General features: G+C 39.3%; 1 protein-coding gene across 8 annotated transcripts in view; it reads right to left on the reverse strand.

The window, feature by feature from the left end:
* DENND6A (DENN domain containing 6A) overlaps positions 1 to 18,105 on the reverse strand; it is a 135,833-nt gene that overhangs the window by 39,036 nt on the left and 78,692 nt on the right. For 6 of the 8 annotated variants that reach the window (XM_032289574.1, XM_032289582.1, XM_032289580.1 and 3 more), the window contains 4 exons: positions 9,061 to 9,099; positions 8,917 to 8,959; positions 2,633 to 2,745; positions 222 to 302 (listed from right to left, as the gene is read on the reverse strand). In XM_032289574.1, the coding sequence (XP_032145465.1) occupies positions 222 to 302; positions 2,633 to 2,745; positions 8,917 to 8,959; positions 9,061 to 9,099 (276 nt within the window). The remainder of the gene's footprint in view (positions 1 to 221; positions 303 to 2,632; positions 2,746 to 8,916; positions 8,960 to 9,060; positions 9,100 to 18,105) is intronic. The other 2 variants (XM_032289575.1, XM_032289577.1) reach the window with 2 other exon arrangements.

The following is an 18,105-nucleotide window of genomic DNA, read 5'->3' on the forward strand; positions in this document are numbered from 1 at the left end:
ATATATATATATATATACACACACACACACACAATATATATACATATATACACACATTATATACACACTCATATATATAAACCCAAGTATGTTTAAAGATAAAATACCAAAGACTTTAAAGACTCTTAAATCTGACTTTAAAGACTCTTAAATCTAACAGTTTTTATTTTTCTAATCACAAAATAAAAAAATACTTTTTTAGTAGTGTATATGACAATTACCTTCTGAAAGTAGCCTCTTTTTAGAGTTTTATCTCGAACTTGTCGGAAATACACATATCCATAAAAATAGGCAGGATCCTTCTATGAAGAAAGTGACAAGTAAATGTGTGTGGGAGTACATTATGTATGTGTTATCTGTATCTATATCCATATCTGTATCTTTTAATATTAACATCAGGTTCCTTTATAAACCCAAATCAAGACATGAGATATACACAAAGAGCTAGTTATGCTTTTCCACCAACAAACAATAATCATGACAGCAACGTCCAGATCAGAATCTTCCAACTCTAGACATGGTCCATATGATGTGTGTAAAAACTTAAAATTAAAACAGAAAAACCCTCCTAACTTGCCCAAAGATGGCAAAGTACTAATCACAAAGTACTAAAGTCAGATTTTCCCCCTATAACTTACTCAGCTTACATTCTTTATTTGTATCTGTACTAGGTGAAAGTTAAAGAACAGTCAAATTCTGTTTTCCCCAATGTTATATTTAGTTTCTAAAAAATTCTACCTACAATTTTGAGATTGTCAAGGATAAGGAATCAATCTTTAAACAAAATGAGGTACCCTAACATACAATTTCAAGAGAGAAAATAAAAGGAGTTAAATGACAATCTGGATCTTCTATAGTCAGTTATATGTTAACCCAATAATATTGAAGCACCACAATGTTTATCAACATACAATCTGAAAGAAAATTGCATTCCAAAAATTTAAGAAGCATTTGCATCTTAATAGAATAAACTTTGGCTCAGTTCCTTATTTGATTATTACTCCTTAAGCAAATATATATTGATTGACAACCTACTTTGAACAGGGTATTGTGTTAGAGATGATAAAAAGATGCATAAGACACAGTTCTTCCTCAAGGATATCATGATTTAGGAGGAATAAGAAAAGTACAAAAATGAGTATTATTGTAATAAAAGGGTGGGTACCATGAAAAAGCACACAGTGTAACAGGAAAGCCAAGGGGAAAGAATAAAGATTATAGGGAGGCAGCTGTTTCTGAATTGGGCATTGAAGGATGGATATAACTTAAAGACAAAGGCATTCCAAGTTGAAAGGGCTAGGAGTTTCAGTAAAAACACAAAAGGACAGAAAAATACATGTTCTCTCAGGAAAAAATACATAGTTCAGTTTGACTAAAATATGGCACATACATGGCACACGTAGAAAGGAGATGAGGGTGAAATTTCGACAGAATAAAGGTCTTATTTTGGAAGGTCCAAATAGTGAGGACAAGGAAGTAGTACTACCCCTTTACTAATTAAATAATTCATAGTCATTTTAGATTTTATTTTTATAATATATATGTACACTTTAGCTGGCAATACTATGTAAGACACATTGTGCTGGAATAAAACAAGAGATGGATGTCCTTAGGTAAATTTTTTATCCTCAATAGCCCTCAATTCCCTCCTCTGCAAAAGGAACTCTCTTGGAGCACTGTAGGGAGGATTAACTAGATGATATATGCTTATTAATATAGTATCTAGAACACAAAAAGCCCTAACAAATAACAGCTATTATTATTATTGGTTGGAAGAATAAATTAGTAGTGATAGCAAGGAGGAGATGGCTCTAAGAAACATTTCACAGGTAGTATCTCTACTATTAAAGGAACCAGAGAAGTAAACTGTAAAAACTGTTATCAGGCAAATTAGTGGAACCCAGGGAAGTAAACTAGAAACTGTTATCAGGCAAATTATGTCAAAGTCACACTGAATATGCTGATATGGCATCCAAATGAAAATGCTCCTCATGTAGTTAAAGATGTAAACATGCAGTATCAAGAAGAAAAATTTAGACTCTAAGATTATCTGAATTATTAAAATGTTTTAAATAAATAATAACTATAAAACAAAACCCATTCAAAAATCAAAAAGAGACAACTATATGTTATCATCAAGAATGGCTACCCTCAACTCTAGATGATATTTACTGTATAGTACAACTCCACTCCCACATCTAATTCAAGAATTTATTAACAAATGAAAGAAAATTACCTTAACATTCTAATCCTTTTCTTCTTTTTGAGACAGAGTCTCGCTCTGTCGCCCAGGATGGAGAGCAGTGGCATCGTGATCTCCGCTCACTGCAACCTCCGCCTATCAGGTACAAGTAATTCTCCTGCCTCAGCCTCCCAAGTAGCTGGGATTACAGGTGCCCACCACCATTTTAATAAATCACAATGACATTATATTTCAAGCATAGTAACTGTATAAAGTCTCTTTCATTCACATGCTGAATCCTTATGAATAAGACTCACTTAGGAAATTCAGTTACATAATATAGTAGCAAAACAAAAGCAAAATATTTCTGAATGGTATCAGAGGTAACTGAATAAATGAGTTCTAAAGTTTCCTCTCACATGGACATTTTTCTATGACTAGTTTTCCAACCTTTAAGTAAACTGGTAAATCTTTGTCAAATTGATCCAGGAGACAATGCAGTGACACCCTCCTCCCAGAAGACTGTCGGAATCTAAAACAAAACTGGGTATCTCCAAGACAACCTAATGAAAACAAAAATGAAAGAAATTAAGGATAGCTTAGTATAACATTTATCTAATTTCATCCATTTTAGAGCTGAAAAAAATCCTATTAACCATTTTAACCTATTCTGTCATGTTTTGGAGGGAAAAATGGAAATCCTAAAAGTTCAAGTGATTTGCTCAAAGCCATCCTTGATGGTTAGAGGCAGAGTCAGAAGTAAAACATGCATCTTAACTCCTAAGTCTCTTTACTATTTTTCCTATACCATATCCCTCATGTAATTAAAAGTTTTTGGAATATGGCTGCATATAATGTTGACTCGCAAACATAATAACGAGCAAAAGACACCAAACACAAAAGAACACATATTGTTCAAATCCACTTTTATAAAATGTTTTCAAAGTAGTTCTTAGGGATGCATGGCTGAATGATAAAAATATAAAGAAAAGTATTATTATAAGAAAGGATAGTGGTTACATTTGGAGGAAAGATTCACCTCAATTTCCTTGTCAACAAAACCAAGGAGTTTATAAGATAATCTCTAAAGTCACGTCCAGCAACAACATTTGAAGATTCTAAAATAAAATTCCACAACTTGACCTATGACTGTACTGAATTCCAAGCATCTTACCCAATATGCTCACTAAGAAAAATAAAGATCTACATGATGCAAAAAGATATACAAGTTATGCTGTGAGCACCATAGCTGACGATTCACTTAAAGATAAAAAAATTTTTTTATGACAACTGACTTTTATAAACAGTTATAAAAGTTAACTTATGTGATTTTTTTTTTAGAAATGATTACAAATGATTTTATTTGTGGAATATATCAGAGCCTGACTTCAATTAAATATGAAAAACAGTAAGTATACCCAAAGCTCTGTGGCCTCGAACTGTCTGAGAACAGGGAACTATAATGCAAAGTTGAATATTTTTTGTTTTTTGAGACAGAGTCTACCTCTGTTGCCCAGGCTAGAGTACAGTGGCGGGATCTAAGCTCACTGCAATCTCCACCTCCTGGGTTCAAGAGATTCTCCTGCCCTAGCCTCCCGAGTAGCTAGGATTACAGGTGCATGCCACCACACCAAGCTAATTTTTTATATTTTTAGTAGATACCGGATTTTGCCATGTTGCCCAGGCTGGTCTTGAACTCCTGGGCTCAAGTGATTCTCCCACCTCAGCCTCCCAAAGTGCTGGTATTATAGGCAAGAGCCACCATACCAGGCTTTAGAATGGTATTTCTATATTTGTACAAACACAGCTACAGAGTGGATCAAAATATATAAGACTAAGACAAAACATGAAGCTTCAAGAGCCAGCCCCCTCCCTTCCCCCCTCAGCTTATATAGTCCCTCTCTGTGATTAGGGTGGTTAAGCCGGATTGCTGAGAAACAGTAGTTTAGACCACAGTTTTTCACAGTTTATTCCATAGACTGATACCAGTCCATAAACTCTTGTTACTGTTCCATAACCAAATAAATATGCAAGTTGAGAATATATATTTAGAAACTTTCACAGCAACTTGATATTGCAGTAATAAATTTGGACTTTTAGGCCAGGCACAGTGGCTCACACCTGTAATCCCAGCACTTTGGGAGGCCAAGGTGGGTGGATCACTTGAGGTCAGGAGTTTGAGACCAGCCTGGCCAACATGGTGAACCCTCTCTACTAAACATGGCCATCTCTACTAAAAATACAAAAATTAGTCAGGTGTGGTGGCAGGCGCCTGAAATCCCAGCTATTCAGGAGGCTGAGGCCAAAGAATTGCTTGAACCCAGGAGGCAGAGGCTGCAGTGAGCCAAGATCACAGCACTGCATTCCAGCCTAGGCAACACAGCAAGACCCTGTCTCAAAAAAAAAAAAAAAATTAGACTTTTATTTTATATTTCTTTGTTTTTTCCTTTTATTTTATTTTTCTAATAATTCAATTAAATTGTTTTACGAAAATATGGGTCCAAACAGACTAGAAATATTAAAAACCCCAACTGGTCCTTCAACATGGTATGAGAAGTGCTGCTTTAGCTACTGGGAAGTATAAAGCACATGATAATGTCCCTGCTGTCTACAGAGAAGAAATGTGTTGAGACAAATATTGTCTGCATGTCAAGTCCATCCATAACAAGTAGGATTAATCTTTCCCTCAGATTCATTATTGCTTCAAACTCTCTCTACTAATGCTGAGTTTTTCTCTCTGGACATGTTTAAAATATACTGACTACTGTCCTTGGGCACTCATCACAGCTTAAGCCTCAGCAACACCTACATCCAGATGATATTAATGGTAAATGATAAGGAGAAAAACAATAGACACATTAAACTGAGGCTCCTAAAGATAAAAGCCATTCAAATGGAACAAAAAAATTAAAACTAAAAAAACAACCAAACAAAGCTTTTTCTAAGGTGGGGGCCTCCCACCTTAGAAATGGTTGGGGAGGGCAAACCATTCCAAGCTCAAAAGGATTTTTTTTTTTTTTTTTTTTGAGATGGAGTCTCATTCTGTTGTCCAGCCAGAATACAGTAGCATGATCTCGGCTCACTGTAGTCTCTTTCACCTGGGTTGAAGCAATTCTCCTGCCTCGGCCTCCTGAGTAGCTGGGATTACAGGCACCTGCCACCACACCAGTTAATTTTTGTAGCTTTAGTAGAGACAGGGTTTCACCATCTTGGCCAGGCTGGTCTTGAAATCCTGACCTCATGATCCACCTGCCTCGGCCTCCAAAAGTACTGAAATTACAGGTGTAAGCCAGCACGCTTGGCCTCAAAAGCATTTTTATCTGTGTCATTTTTTCATGCAGTTTAAAATGCTATTTTAAGTGTATATAAGGCTTGATTTATGTCTCTTTCCTAAAGACTGCTTTACTGTGTCTGGATTTCCTTCTATACTAATAAAAGCTATCCTGGGAAAAATTAAATCCATTTCCAAGTTGGTACAGTAATCCCAACTTCCTTTATTTTCTTGAGAAGGAGTCTTGCTCTGTCACCCAGGCTGGAGTGCAGAGGCACAATCTCGGCGCACTGCAACCTTCGCATCCCTGGTTCAAACGATTCTCCTGTCTCAGTCTCCTGAGTAGCTGGGACTACAGGCACACACCACCATGCTCGGCTAATTTTGTATTTTTAGTAGAGACAGGGTTTCACCATGTTGACCAGGCCAGTCTCGAACTCATGACCTCAAGTTACCATCTGCCTCAGCCTCCAAAAGTGCCAAGGTTACAGGTGTGAGCCACCGAACCGGGCCTCCAACCTTCATTTAATAAACACATAACAGAAACAAACTGTTTGGATAACCACAACCGAGAATAGTAACTTCAAATATTTACAAAACATAGTCTCTTGCTACCTAGATTAATGATGATCTGTTAAGACAGCAAGGGGCCTGCTTTCAGGTCTTTTGTAATTTTACTTTAAGTACCAACCATACTTCAAGTCATATGAACCACACTTCATTTAATGTGTGGCACATAAAAAAAGCATTTAAAAATATCTATGAGAAAAAAAATTGGCTGAGCATGGTGGTTCACGCCTATAATCCCATCACTTTGGGAGGCAGAGGTAGGTGGATCACTTGAGGTTGGGAGTTTGTGACCAACTTGGCCAACATGGTAAAACCCCATCTCTACCAAACATACAAAAATTGGCCTTAATTAGCCAGGCATGGTGGCACACGCCTGCAGTCCCAGCTACTCGGAAGGCTGAGGCAGGAGAATCACTTGAACCCAGGAGGCGGAGGTTGCAGTGAGCCTAGATCATGCCACTGCACTACAGCCTGGGTGACAGAGCGAGCCTCTATCTCAAAAGAAAAAAAAAATTAGCTGGGCATGGTAACGGGCACCTGTGGTCCCAGCTACCTGGGAGGCTGAGGCGGGAGAATCACTTGAACTGGGAGGTGGAGGTTGCAGTGAGCTGAGATCATGCCACTGCACTCCAACCTGGGTGACTGGACAGAGTAAGACTCCATAGTCATTCACAAGCCAAAAATACTTTAAAATTTTTTTGATTTACAAAGATTTCCATTTGAATTTAACTTCCAAAAAGAAAACGACACAGACAGAGACCATAAAACTAGATATAGACTATTTAAACACTACAGAATTAACTTCTTAGCCTTAATGGGTAAGTATAGGGGACTTTTCGTCTACCATCTTAGGTTCAGTAACTGGGGCCTGTGAAACAAACAGACAACAGATTAACAAGAAAAGATTTAATTTGAATGCATACAAAGGCCTCAGAGAAAAACATAAAAACCCAAAGAGGTGGTTAAACTTGGGAGCTTAGAAACCATTTTAACAAAGGAAACTAAAATACAGTGACTACACAAAGGAAAAAAGACTTGGACTTCTAAAGGCGGTAAATTGTGGGAAGGTAAACACATGGGTGAAACTAATGAAAGATAAGGGTTATTTTAGCAAGGCTTATTTATGCAGAATCAAGCTGGTAGCATCTCCAGTGATAAGTTTTCTCTGGTGATTCAAAATCTTTCTTTTCTTTCTGGAATGGGAAAGGGGAGGGGTGACCTTCACAAAAGGAAATGTATGCCCTGCTTTTAGGCATATGGGGGGAGGGTAAAGAGCTCTTTTTGCATCTGCTGTTTCTCAGTTGCCTTCAGCTCAAAATAATCCTTAAGCATAAGTGATATATTTGGGGATAGCATATTCTGATCCCCTTCATGCTCATGTAGAGAAGGGAAAAAGAGAGAGGAGCCATGACAACCAGCTATGATCTGAAAGAAAGGAACATCCAGTGTAACTCACTGGGATTCCATGCAGAAAGTCAGTCCATCCTGCCAACTATACAACTCAGCTTACTCTGAGTCCTGGAAATCTAACCCATCACAGTGTAAGGCCAGCCGCAGTGGTTCACACCTGTAATCCCAGCACTTTGGGAGGCCGAGAAGGGAGGATCTCCTGATGTTGGGAGTTCGAGACCAGCCTGATCAACATGGAGAAACCCCATTTCTACTAAAAATATAAAATTAGCCAAGCATGGTGGTGCATGCCTGTAATCCCATCTACTCAGGAGGCTGAGGCAGAATAATCATTTGAACCCTGAAGGAGGAGGTTGCGGTGAGCCGAGATTGCACCATTGCCCTCCAGCCTGGGCAACAAGAGCAAAATACTGTCTTAAAAAGAAAAAAGAAAAAAAAAAAAGCGTATGTGCAGATTTTATAAGAAAAATGTTAACTGAAATGAAGAGGATACATTCCTACAAGACCTCTGCATCACTATTTCATTAATGGACAAAAGCAATAAAATAATTCCAGGTCAGAAAAAATGCCTTAGTGGGATCTCTAAAAGGCAATATCTAATTTACCAAGATATCACTTTTCTTTCATATAGTTCACCAAAGCTGAGTTACAAATGTACAGAAAAAAAATTCTGGCAGCATTTATACAGAAAGGAGAAAATGCTTAAAAAAAAAAAATTAAATGTCAAATCTCTCAAATCAGATTAAATGAATGAATGAACAGAATATTAGAAGTAACCACAAAAGGAAAGAAAGCTAGATTGTCTCTGCTTTATAACTGTGTGTGGGCTGAGAAGCTGAATGTTTTGGTCACTGTAAGCCAAAAAAAAGCTAGTTTAAAAGTGAAACACAAGAGGTAACCTGAAGGATGTCAATGATTAGGACACACAAAACAAACAGCTTGAAAGAGACCAGCAAAACCAAGGTCAACAATAAGCAGGCCCTTATATGTTTTTTTCTATATACCAAGCACTATGCCAAGGCTTTATATATATTAACCCATATAAACTATTGCAAATAACTTATGGCCTTGCTTCCTAACCAAACTTATCCTGGCTTTTTAAAAATGCACTGCTTTTACAGAGTTCCTGGTAAGCTCCCAGATTCTAAACTGAAAGTAAACTATATACTCTATAAACTATTTAATACATACTCCATGAATCCCAAATATATCAGTGTCACAGATTTGCAACCTCTTCACTATTTCAAGAGTTTATTGTTTCTTGATGGTTTACCTCATCACACCATAACAGTTATTTTAAGAGTTGAAGCAACTACAATCAACAATGACACGACTAGGTATCATTAAAATAGGAATCAAAATCATTGATCTATTTGGCTGAATCTGCCTTTGCATTCTAATATGCTATTTTAATCAACACTTTAACAGTATTACTAGTATTCTTAGTATAAAATTAAACAGAAACACTGTGAAAAATAGTTACCTGAATTTGAATCTGGAAAAGACAAATAGCAAATATTGGTTTTCTGAAAAAGAAAACAAAAGCTATGTATGCTGACACACACATAACCAATGAAAACAAACAGAAATATAACAGTAAACTATACAGAGCAGTACTTTTACTTACTTCTTTGTCAGTAAGTTTGGAATGCTGAGGATAAATTACCTGGAAGAAAAGAGTTAAATTTTATTAAACATATTATAATAAACATTAGTTATAAACATATTATAGGCCGGGTGCAGTGGCTTGCACTTGTAATCTCAGCACTGTGGGAGGCCGAGGCAGGCGGATCACTTGAGGTCAGGTGTTCAAGACCAGACTAGCCACCATGGTGAAACCCTGTCTCTACTAAAAATACAAAAATTAGCCAGGCATGGTAGCCCATGCCTGTAGTCTCAGCTACTTAGGAGGCTGAGGTGGGAGGATCACTTGAACCCAGGAGATGGAGGTTGTAGTAAGCCAAGACTGCGCCACTGCACTCCAGTTGGGGTGACAGATAAGACTCTGTCTCAAAAAAAGAGTGTGTGTATGTATATATATATATACATATATAATAAACATTAATCTAAATAGTAGTTGGATATGGTCAAATCACTTTCAGAAAGAGTTCATAGATGCATGGATAAAGAAAATGCAGTAAATATAAATAATGGGCTATTATTCAGCCATTAAAAAAATGAAATCCAGGCCGGGCTCGGTGGCTCATGCCTGTAATCCCAGCACTTTGGGAGACCAAGGCGGGTAAATCACGAGGTCAGGAGTTCAAGACCAGCCTGACCAACATAGTGAAATCCCATCTCTACTAAAAGTATAAAAATTAGCTGGGCATGGGGACATGCGCCTGTAATCCCAGCTACTTAGGAGGCTGAGGCAGGAGAACTGCTTGAACCTAGGAGGTAGAGGTTGCAGTGAGCTAAAATCGTGCCACTGCAATCCAGCCTGGGCAACAAAGTGAGACTCTGTCTCAAAAAAAAAAAAAAGAAAAGAAAAAAATCAAATCCAGGCCAGCATGGTAGCTCACACCTGTAATCCCAGCACTTTGGGAGGCTGAGACGGGCAGAGTTCAATACCAGCCTGCTCAACATGGTGAAATCCCATCTCTAATAAAAATACAAAAATTAGCTGGGTGTGGTGGCTCATGCCTGTAATCCTAGCTATTTGGGAGCCTGAGACGTGAGAATCACTGGAACTCAGGAGGCGGAGGTTACAGTGAGCCAAGATTGTATCAGTGTACTCCAGCCTGGGCGACAGAGTGACAGTCTGTCTCAAAAATATAAAAAAAAAAAAAAAAGAAAAAAAAGAAACCCTGTCATTTGCAACAGCATGGGTAGAACTGGAGAACATTATGTTAAGTGAAATAAGCCAGGCACAGAAAGACAAATATCACATGTTCTCACTCATATGTGAGGGCTAAAAAGAGGAACTCGTAGAGATAGAAAGAATAATGATGGTGAGTTACCAGAGGCTGGGAAGGTTAGTAAGAGTTTGGGAGGGTAGAATAAAGAAAGAATGGAGGGGTACAAAAATAGTTAGATAGAAGGAATAAGATCTAGTGTTTGGTAGCACAATAGGACAACTATAGTTAACGATAATTTATTGTGTATTTCAAAATCACTGAAAAGTAGAACTGCAAAGTTCCTAACACAAAGAAATGATAGATGCTTGAGGTGATAGATGTCCCAATAACCCTGATTTGATCATTATACGTTGCATGTCTGCATCAAAATATCACATGTACCCCATATATGAGTGCAACTATTATACATCCATAATAATTAAGAATACTTTTCGTTTTGTTTGTTTGAGAAGGAGTTTCACTCCTGTTGCCCAGGCTGGAGTGCAATGGCACCATCTCAGCTCACTGCAACCTCCACCTCCCAGGTTCAAGAGATTCTCCTGCCTCAGCCTCCTGAGTAGCTGGGATTCAAGGCAGGCACCACCACGCTCAGCTAACTTTGTATTTTTAGTAGAGACAGGGTTTCACCATTTTGGTCAGGCTGGTCTCGAACTCTTGACCTCAGGTGATCCACCCGCCTCAGCTTTCCAAGTGGCTGGGATTATAGGCCTAAGCTACCATGATGCCCAGCCAAGAGTATTTTTTAAAAAAATAAATAGTTCTGGCCAGGCGCGGTGGGCCTTTTATAAGTGGGAGGAGCTAAATGATGAGACCTTATGAACACAAAGGAGGAAACAACAGACACTGGGGTCCACTTGATGGTGGAGGGTGGGAGGAGGGAGAAGAGTAGAAAAGATAACTGCTGGGTACTGGGGTTAACACCTGGGTGATGAAATAATCTGCACAACAAACTCCTATGACATGAGTTTACCTATGTAACAAACTTTCACATGTACCCCGAAATCTAAAATAAAAGTTAAAAAGACAAAAAAAAAAACCAAAAAGAAACAGTTTATAAACTTAAATAATAAAACTAGGGGGAAAGCTGGGAGTATTGAGTAATATTTACATTAAGTAAAAAAAGTTTTTGGTTTAAAATTATCTCCGAAAGATTGGTAAACTCATAAGTTACCAAGAATCATTTACCAACTGAATTACTAATAACTCAAAGCTTACCAAGTCTTTTCTTCGGGAGCCTATAATATAAAGAGAACTTAATCTTTCAGCTGGCATCTACTTCAAGAAACAATAATTTTCAACTGACTCCAACAAGTAATACATACCCTATTTAGTTACTGAAAATGAAAAGGAAAAATAATTATTTGCAGTTTAAGAAACCTCAAGGACCATCTCCACAATAAAACCTATTCTAATTCTCTTTGGTCCCTTTAAAGAATCATTACGCATTTTCTTAAACAGGTTATTTTAGTGTCTACAATGACCACAGCCACCTTCTGAAGAAACTCCCGCCCCACAGCCCCTGCAAAGAAGCAGGGCTAGGCCAGATCAATTACCATCAGAACAAACACTAGTAAACACCACACCCAAGGGCACACACTCTACAAGGCAACCAGGCTCTATGTTATAACCAACCTGACCTCCTTAGGGGATGAACATTACATTTATCGAAGTGACAAAAAGTATTCACTCAATACTTGACAAGTCAACTGGCACTATGCATGAGTTACGGAAGGCATCTTGTGTGCATTGGCAGTAATGCCTCTCATGCCACCAATTATCAAAGACCAGTGATTTTCAAAATAGCAGAGGTGCCTTAAAGGCCACCTGGTGGTACTAATGGCTGACAGGAGAGTCAGCCCCCTCCAGCACATACTTACATACACTATTTAGTCTTCCCTGTGTACCAGACAAAGGACTCAGAACTCTGCAAACTTTTCAAATTCCCAGTAGTTCGCAGTTTAATTTTTTTTTTTTTTTTTTTTTGAGTCAGAGTCTACTCTGTCGCCCAGGCTGGAGTACAGTGGCGTGATCTCGGTTCACTGTACCCTCCGCCTCCTTGGTTCAAGCGATTCTCCTGTCTCCGTCTCCTGAGTAGCTGGGACTACAGGCGTGTGCCACCACGCCCAACTAGTTTTTGTATTTTTTAGCAGAGACAGGGTTTCCGCATATTGGACAGTCTGCTCTCAAATTCCTGACCTCGTGATCTGCCCGCCTCGGCCTCCCAAAGTGCTACGATTACAAGTGTGGACCACCGTGCACCCTGCCTACATTTTTTTTAATGAAAAGAAACTTTAAATCCATATGTAGTTAAATCTACATTTTTCACTTTGTAATTTCTCTTCCTGCTCTTACTCTTAGAAAGGCCTCTTGGCCAGGCACAGTGGCTCATGCCTGTAATCCCCGCACTTTGAGAGTTTGAGGTGGGAGGATCCCTTGAGTTCAGAAGTTCAAGACCAGCCTGGGTATTATGGTGAAACCCCATGTTACAAAATATACACCATGTTGTGTATTTTGTAACATGGGGCACACCATTTTGTAACATGGTGGCACACACCTGTGGTCCCAGCTACTGGGGAGGGTAGGTGGAGGATTGCTTGATCCCAGGAGGTAGAGACTGCAGTGAACCAAGATCATGCCACTGCACTCCAGCCTGAGCGACAGAGTGAGACCCTCTCTCAAAAACAAAACAAAACAAAAAGTCCTTCTTGGCCAGGCACCCTGGCTCACGCCTATAATCCTAGCACTCTGGGAGGCCAAGGTGGGTGATCACTTGGGGCCAGGAGTTGGACTAGCCTGGCCAACATTGTGAAACCATGTCTCTAGTAAAAATACAAAAAACTTAGCCGGGCGTGGTGGTGGACACTTGTAATCCCAGCTACTCGGGAGGCTGGGGCACAAGAATCGCTTGAACCCGGGAGGCGGAGGTTGCAGTGAGCCAAAATTTTGCCACTGCACTCTAGCCCGGGCAACAGAATAAGGTTCTGTCTTAAAAAAAGAAAAAGTCCACTGGTTAAAACAATTCTTTAAGATATCTGAAAAAAAAAAAAAAAAAAAAAGGAAAAATTAATAGTCCTTCTCTTGCTATTCCAAGATGTCTTAGAAAAAGTCCTTCTCTCATCTTTTAACAGTTAAATCGTTGTTTCCTAAGGCATGGCACACATGCCAGTGGAGCTATTGTATGGCGCACAGCCCTTTTAAAATTTTAGTAGTTATATGTACTGTACTTATTTTAATGTGTACTAGAAAAAAAAGTAACACTCAAAATCAATATAGCATAGATACAAATGCTTAAGATGTAGCTAAGTAAAAAAGGAGGCAGAAGGATGTCAAGAATCCAGTTAAAGAAAAATATTAATCATACAAATATGACAAGAAATGACTGAAACTTGGAAAACAACGAATTAAGTTTTTGCATATTTTCTTCTAACATTTTATGCTTTTCTTTAATTCTGAGCTATAGTTCAAACTGCTACTTTTTATTTTTACTTATTTATTATTATTATTATTTTTTGAGACAGTCTCACTCTGTTACCCAGGCTGGAGTGCAATGGCGTAATCTCAGCTCAATGCAACCTCTGCCTCCTGGGTTCAAGTGATTCTTGTGCCTCAGCCACCCAAGTAGCTGGATTACAGGTGTGCGCCACCACACCCAGTTAATTTTTGTATTTTTAGTAGAGACAGGGTTTCACCATGTTGGCCAGGCCGGTCTGGGATGCCTAACCTGAAGTGATCCACCAACCTTGGCCTCCCAAAGTGCTGGGATTACAGACATGAGCCACCATGTCCAGCCTCAAGCTGTTATTTTTAAAATTGTCAACATTCCCAACACAATTTGCTTCAAACAAACAAAAAACTATTTCTCATTGATATGTAAGGCTCTAATGGTATCTTCTAATAAGTTCCACCTGCTATTCCTATGTCCTATCATTTTAATCAATTCTCTACAGTGAAAGACAGCAGAAAGATGGAGAGAAACCAAGTCCTTACATTATCTCAACTATAAATTCAGCTGTGCCTTGAATCAGGCTTACCTGTGAACTTTGCAATAACATGAATCAATAAACTTTCTTATGTCAGTTTGGGCTTTTTTGTCTTTTTGGGGGGGTGGGGGACAGGGCCTCACTCTGTCACCAAGGCTAGAGTGCAGTGGCACAATTGCGGCTCACCACAGCCATGACCTCCAGGACTCAAGCGATCCTCCCACCTTAGCCTTCTCAGTAGCTTGGACTACAGGCATGCACCACCACACCTGGCTAATTTTTAAACTTTCTGTAGAGATTGAGTCTTGCCATGTTGCCCAGGATGGTCTCAAACTCCTGGCCTCAAATGATCCTCCTGCCTCCACTTCCCAAAGTGTTGGGATTACAGGGCACAACATCCAGCCTTCCTGTCACTTTTAACAGAAAGAATCATGAATGCTTTTTTATTCTGATGGTGCAAAGCACTACTATATCTTAATTCACTAGATCTCAACATTCTTCCTGGCTTTGTATCAGATTGCATTGACTCTTTCCCTTACCAACTGAGATTAATATAACACTTCTCAGTTCCTAAATAGAAGCACTTGGTAGAGGTTAATTATATCCTATTCTTTGTAAGCTGTTATATCATCTTAAATAACCAACCATCTAAATGCTGAACTGTTCAGCCATTTTTGTCAAAATCACTAACTCATCACATCACTAACTCATCACAATATCTCATTAAACCAGTCTAACACATCTCATTTAGCCATTCCTAAAGGAAATGACTCCTTTTATTAAAAAAAAAAAAAAAAAAAAAAACAGGACTTCCTGTTATAATACACTTAGACTAAATACCAAGTTCTTTTGGCAGTTATAGGATAATTTCTCCTAATACTTTTTCCAGGATAAATACAAATTTATAGAGTATATTCTTGATGTTTAAATTTTAACACAGATCTCTACAGCTTATCAGAAATCAATAGGAGGTTCTCCCAGCACATAAATGCCTTGATAAACATCTATTTTTTTCTGAGAAACACATTCTTGAAGACCCATAAAGAGCACCTCACACACGGCTTTCCCCTCAGAGAGGGCACAAAATGGTGGTTGAGTTCTAGACAGAGAATGAAAATAGTTTAAGATGAGGTTTTTTTTTTTTCTTCAGGCAATCAGGGGAGAAGAAATACAGTTGGGGCTCAAATCCAGAGATATCTAGTCCAGTTAGATGGTGCTATGGACTGAATTGTATGTCCCCCACAAATTCACATGTTAAAGCTCTAACCTCCAATCATTTATAGAGATGAGGCCTTTGGGAGGTAATTAGGTCATGAGTGTAGAGCTCACATGATGGCATGAGTGCCCTTATAAGAGGAAACCCAAGAGAGATCTCTCTCTCTTTCTCTCCACCATGTGAGGATATAGCAAGAACATAGCCGTCTGCAAGCCAGGAAGAGAATCCTCACCAGGAACAGAATTGCCCAGCACCTTGATTTTAAACTTCCACCAGCCTCCAGAACGAAGAGAAACAGATTTCTGTTATTTAAGACATCCAGGCCAGGTGAGATGGCTTATGCCTATAATCCCAGCACTCTGGGAGACTAAGGCAGGTAGATTACTCGAGGCCAAGAGTGACCAGTCTGGCCAACATGGCGAAATCCCATCTCTACTAAAAATACAAAAATTAGCTGGGCATGGTAGCACAGATCTGCAATCACAGCTACTCAGGAAGCTGAGACACGAGTATCGCTTGAACCGGGGAGGTGGAGGTTGCAGTGAGCCCAGATGGCACTGCCGCACTCCACCCTGGGCAACAGAGCAATACCCTGTCTCGAGACAAAAACAAAAACAAGACACCCAGTCTGGTATTTTGGTATAGCAGCCATAGCAGACCAATACAGATGGTTTGTGGGAAGACAAGACAAATATTTGAAAATAGGAGGCACTGGTATGGTTGCCATATGCACAGATCCTATTCTTTCATCTTAATAGCTTCTAGGAAACACAGTTAACTAGATAGTCCCACTTGCCCTCACAGAAGGCAACAGACAAAATATGAGCATTTTGCCTTCTTTCTTCTTCATTGTTGTTATTACTTCTCATTCCACCATCCTAAGCCAAATCTTCGGCTTCTTCCTGTCATCTCTTCTTCACTTCAATTTTTTCTTTAAAGCCCAAATTTTCTTTAAAGTTCACATTTACTCACCTTGACTTTGGGCAAAAATAAAAGAATACAGCTCTGCATCTTCAAACTCTTAGAGGCAATGGGGAAGGATGGAAAGTACAGTACTATGGTCAAAACCATGTTTTGATCCTAATTAGATGTGTCCTTGTGGGAAATCCTTAGCCAGTCTATGTCTCAGTTTCTGCTTCCATAACATGAGGGTGTACCTTCCACACCAATGGTCCATTGTTTCTCACTGATGGAGTGGGGCAAGGTGAGCCTGAAGAAGCAAGGAGAGAGAAGACTATGTAGGGGATTGTGGGCTACATTAAAGAAGCTGCTAGAGAATTTTCAACCTTGAATGAGTCAAAAATACAGGCTGGGAAGGAGGGGCTCAGCCACTACTGGTGAGAGCTATAGGAATTATGAATGCAATAGACAGCCTAACAGCAACTGGGAAGGAAAGGCGAGGTATAGAGATGGTACAAGGTGCTGAGCATGATTATGAATAGAAACTTGTGAGAAACTAGAACTGTCAGAATAGCAGCAGCAGTAGTGGCAACAATGAATTGTATGTTCTTTGAAGCACAAAGTTTAACTCCAGGTGAAGTTGAGTAAGTTACTTTTATAACTCTTAGCTAAGTTTAAAATTATCTCAAAATAAAATTTAAAAAAATAACAGCTCTAATTCACGGCATATACAATAGTCAACTCAAAGTGGATCAAAGGCCTAAATATAAGAGCTAAATCTATACAACTCTTAGAAGAAAACATAGTAAAAAATCTTTATGACCTTGAATTAGGTTTCTTAAACATGCCACCAAAAGCACAAACAAACAAAAGGAAACATAAATAAATTGGACATCATCAAAATTTAAAACCTTGTTTTAGTAACAACAACCTTCCCCCCCAAAAAAAACCACAAAAAAACCCCAAGGTGATGGTGGTATTAGGAGGTGTATTAGACAGCCTTTGGGAGGTGATCAGGTCATGAGGGCTCTGCCTGGGATTAGTGCTCTTATAAAACAGATCAGAGAGCTAGCTATCCACCATGTGAAGATACTGATAGAAGGTGCCATTTATGAACCAGAAAGAGTACCCTCACCAAACCCCACATCAGCCAGGACTTCCCAGCCTCCAGAGCTATGAGAAATAAACATATATTTTTTATAAGCTGTGCAGTTTATGGTATTTTGTGAGAAGCCTGAATAGGCCAACACACAATTCACGGGCGAGCACCGTGGCTCATGCCTGTAATACCAGCACTTTGGGAGGCCGAGGTGGGCAGATCACGAGGTCAGGAGCTCAAGACCGTCCTGGCTAACATGGTGAAACCCCATCTTTACTAAAAATATAAAAAATTAGCCTGGAATGGTGGCACGTGCCTGTAATCCCAGTTACTCAGGAGGCTAAGGCAGGAGAATCGCTCGAACCCAGGAGGCAGAGGTTGCAGTGAGCTGGGATCACACCACTGCCCTCAAGCCTGGGTGATGGAGTAAGACTCCATCTCAAAAAAAAAAAAAAAAAAGGCCGGGCGCAGTGGCTCACGCCTGTAATCGCAGCACTTTGGGAGGCCGAGGCGGGTGGATCACAAGGTCAAGAGATCGAGACCATCCTGGTCAACATGGTGAAACCCCGTCTCTACTAAAAATACAAAAAATTAGCTGGGATTACAGGCACGTGCCACC

This window comes from Sapajus apella, unplaced genomic scaffold (genome assembly GCF_009761245.1).
Source record: "Sapajus apella isolate SASKATOON/1434 unplaced genomic scaffold, GSC_monkey_1.0 scaffold23, whole genome shotgun sequence".
NCBI classification, from domain to species: domain Eukaryota; kingdom Metazoa; phylum Chordata; class Mammalia; order Primates; family Cebidae; genus Sapajus; species Sapajus apella.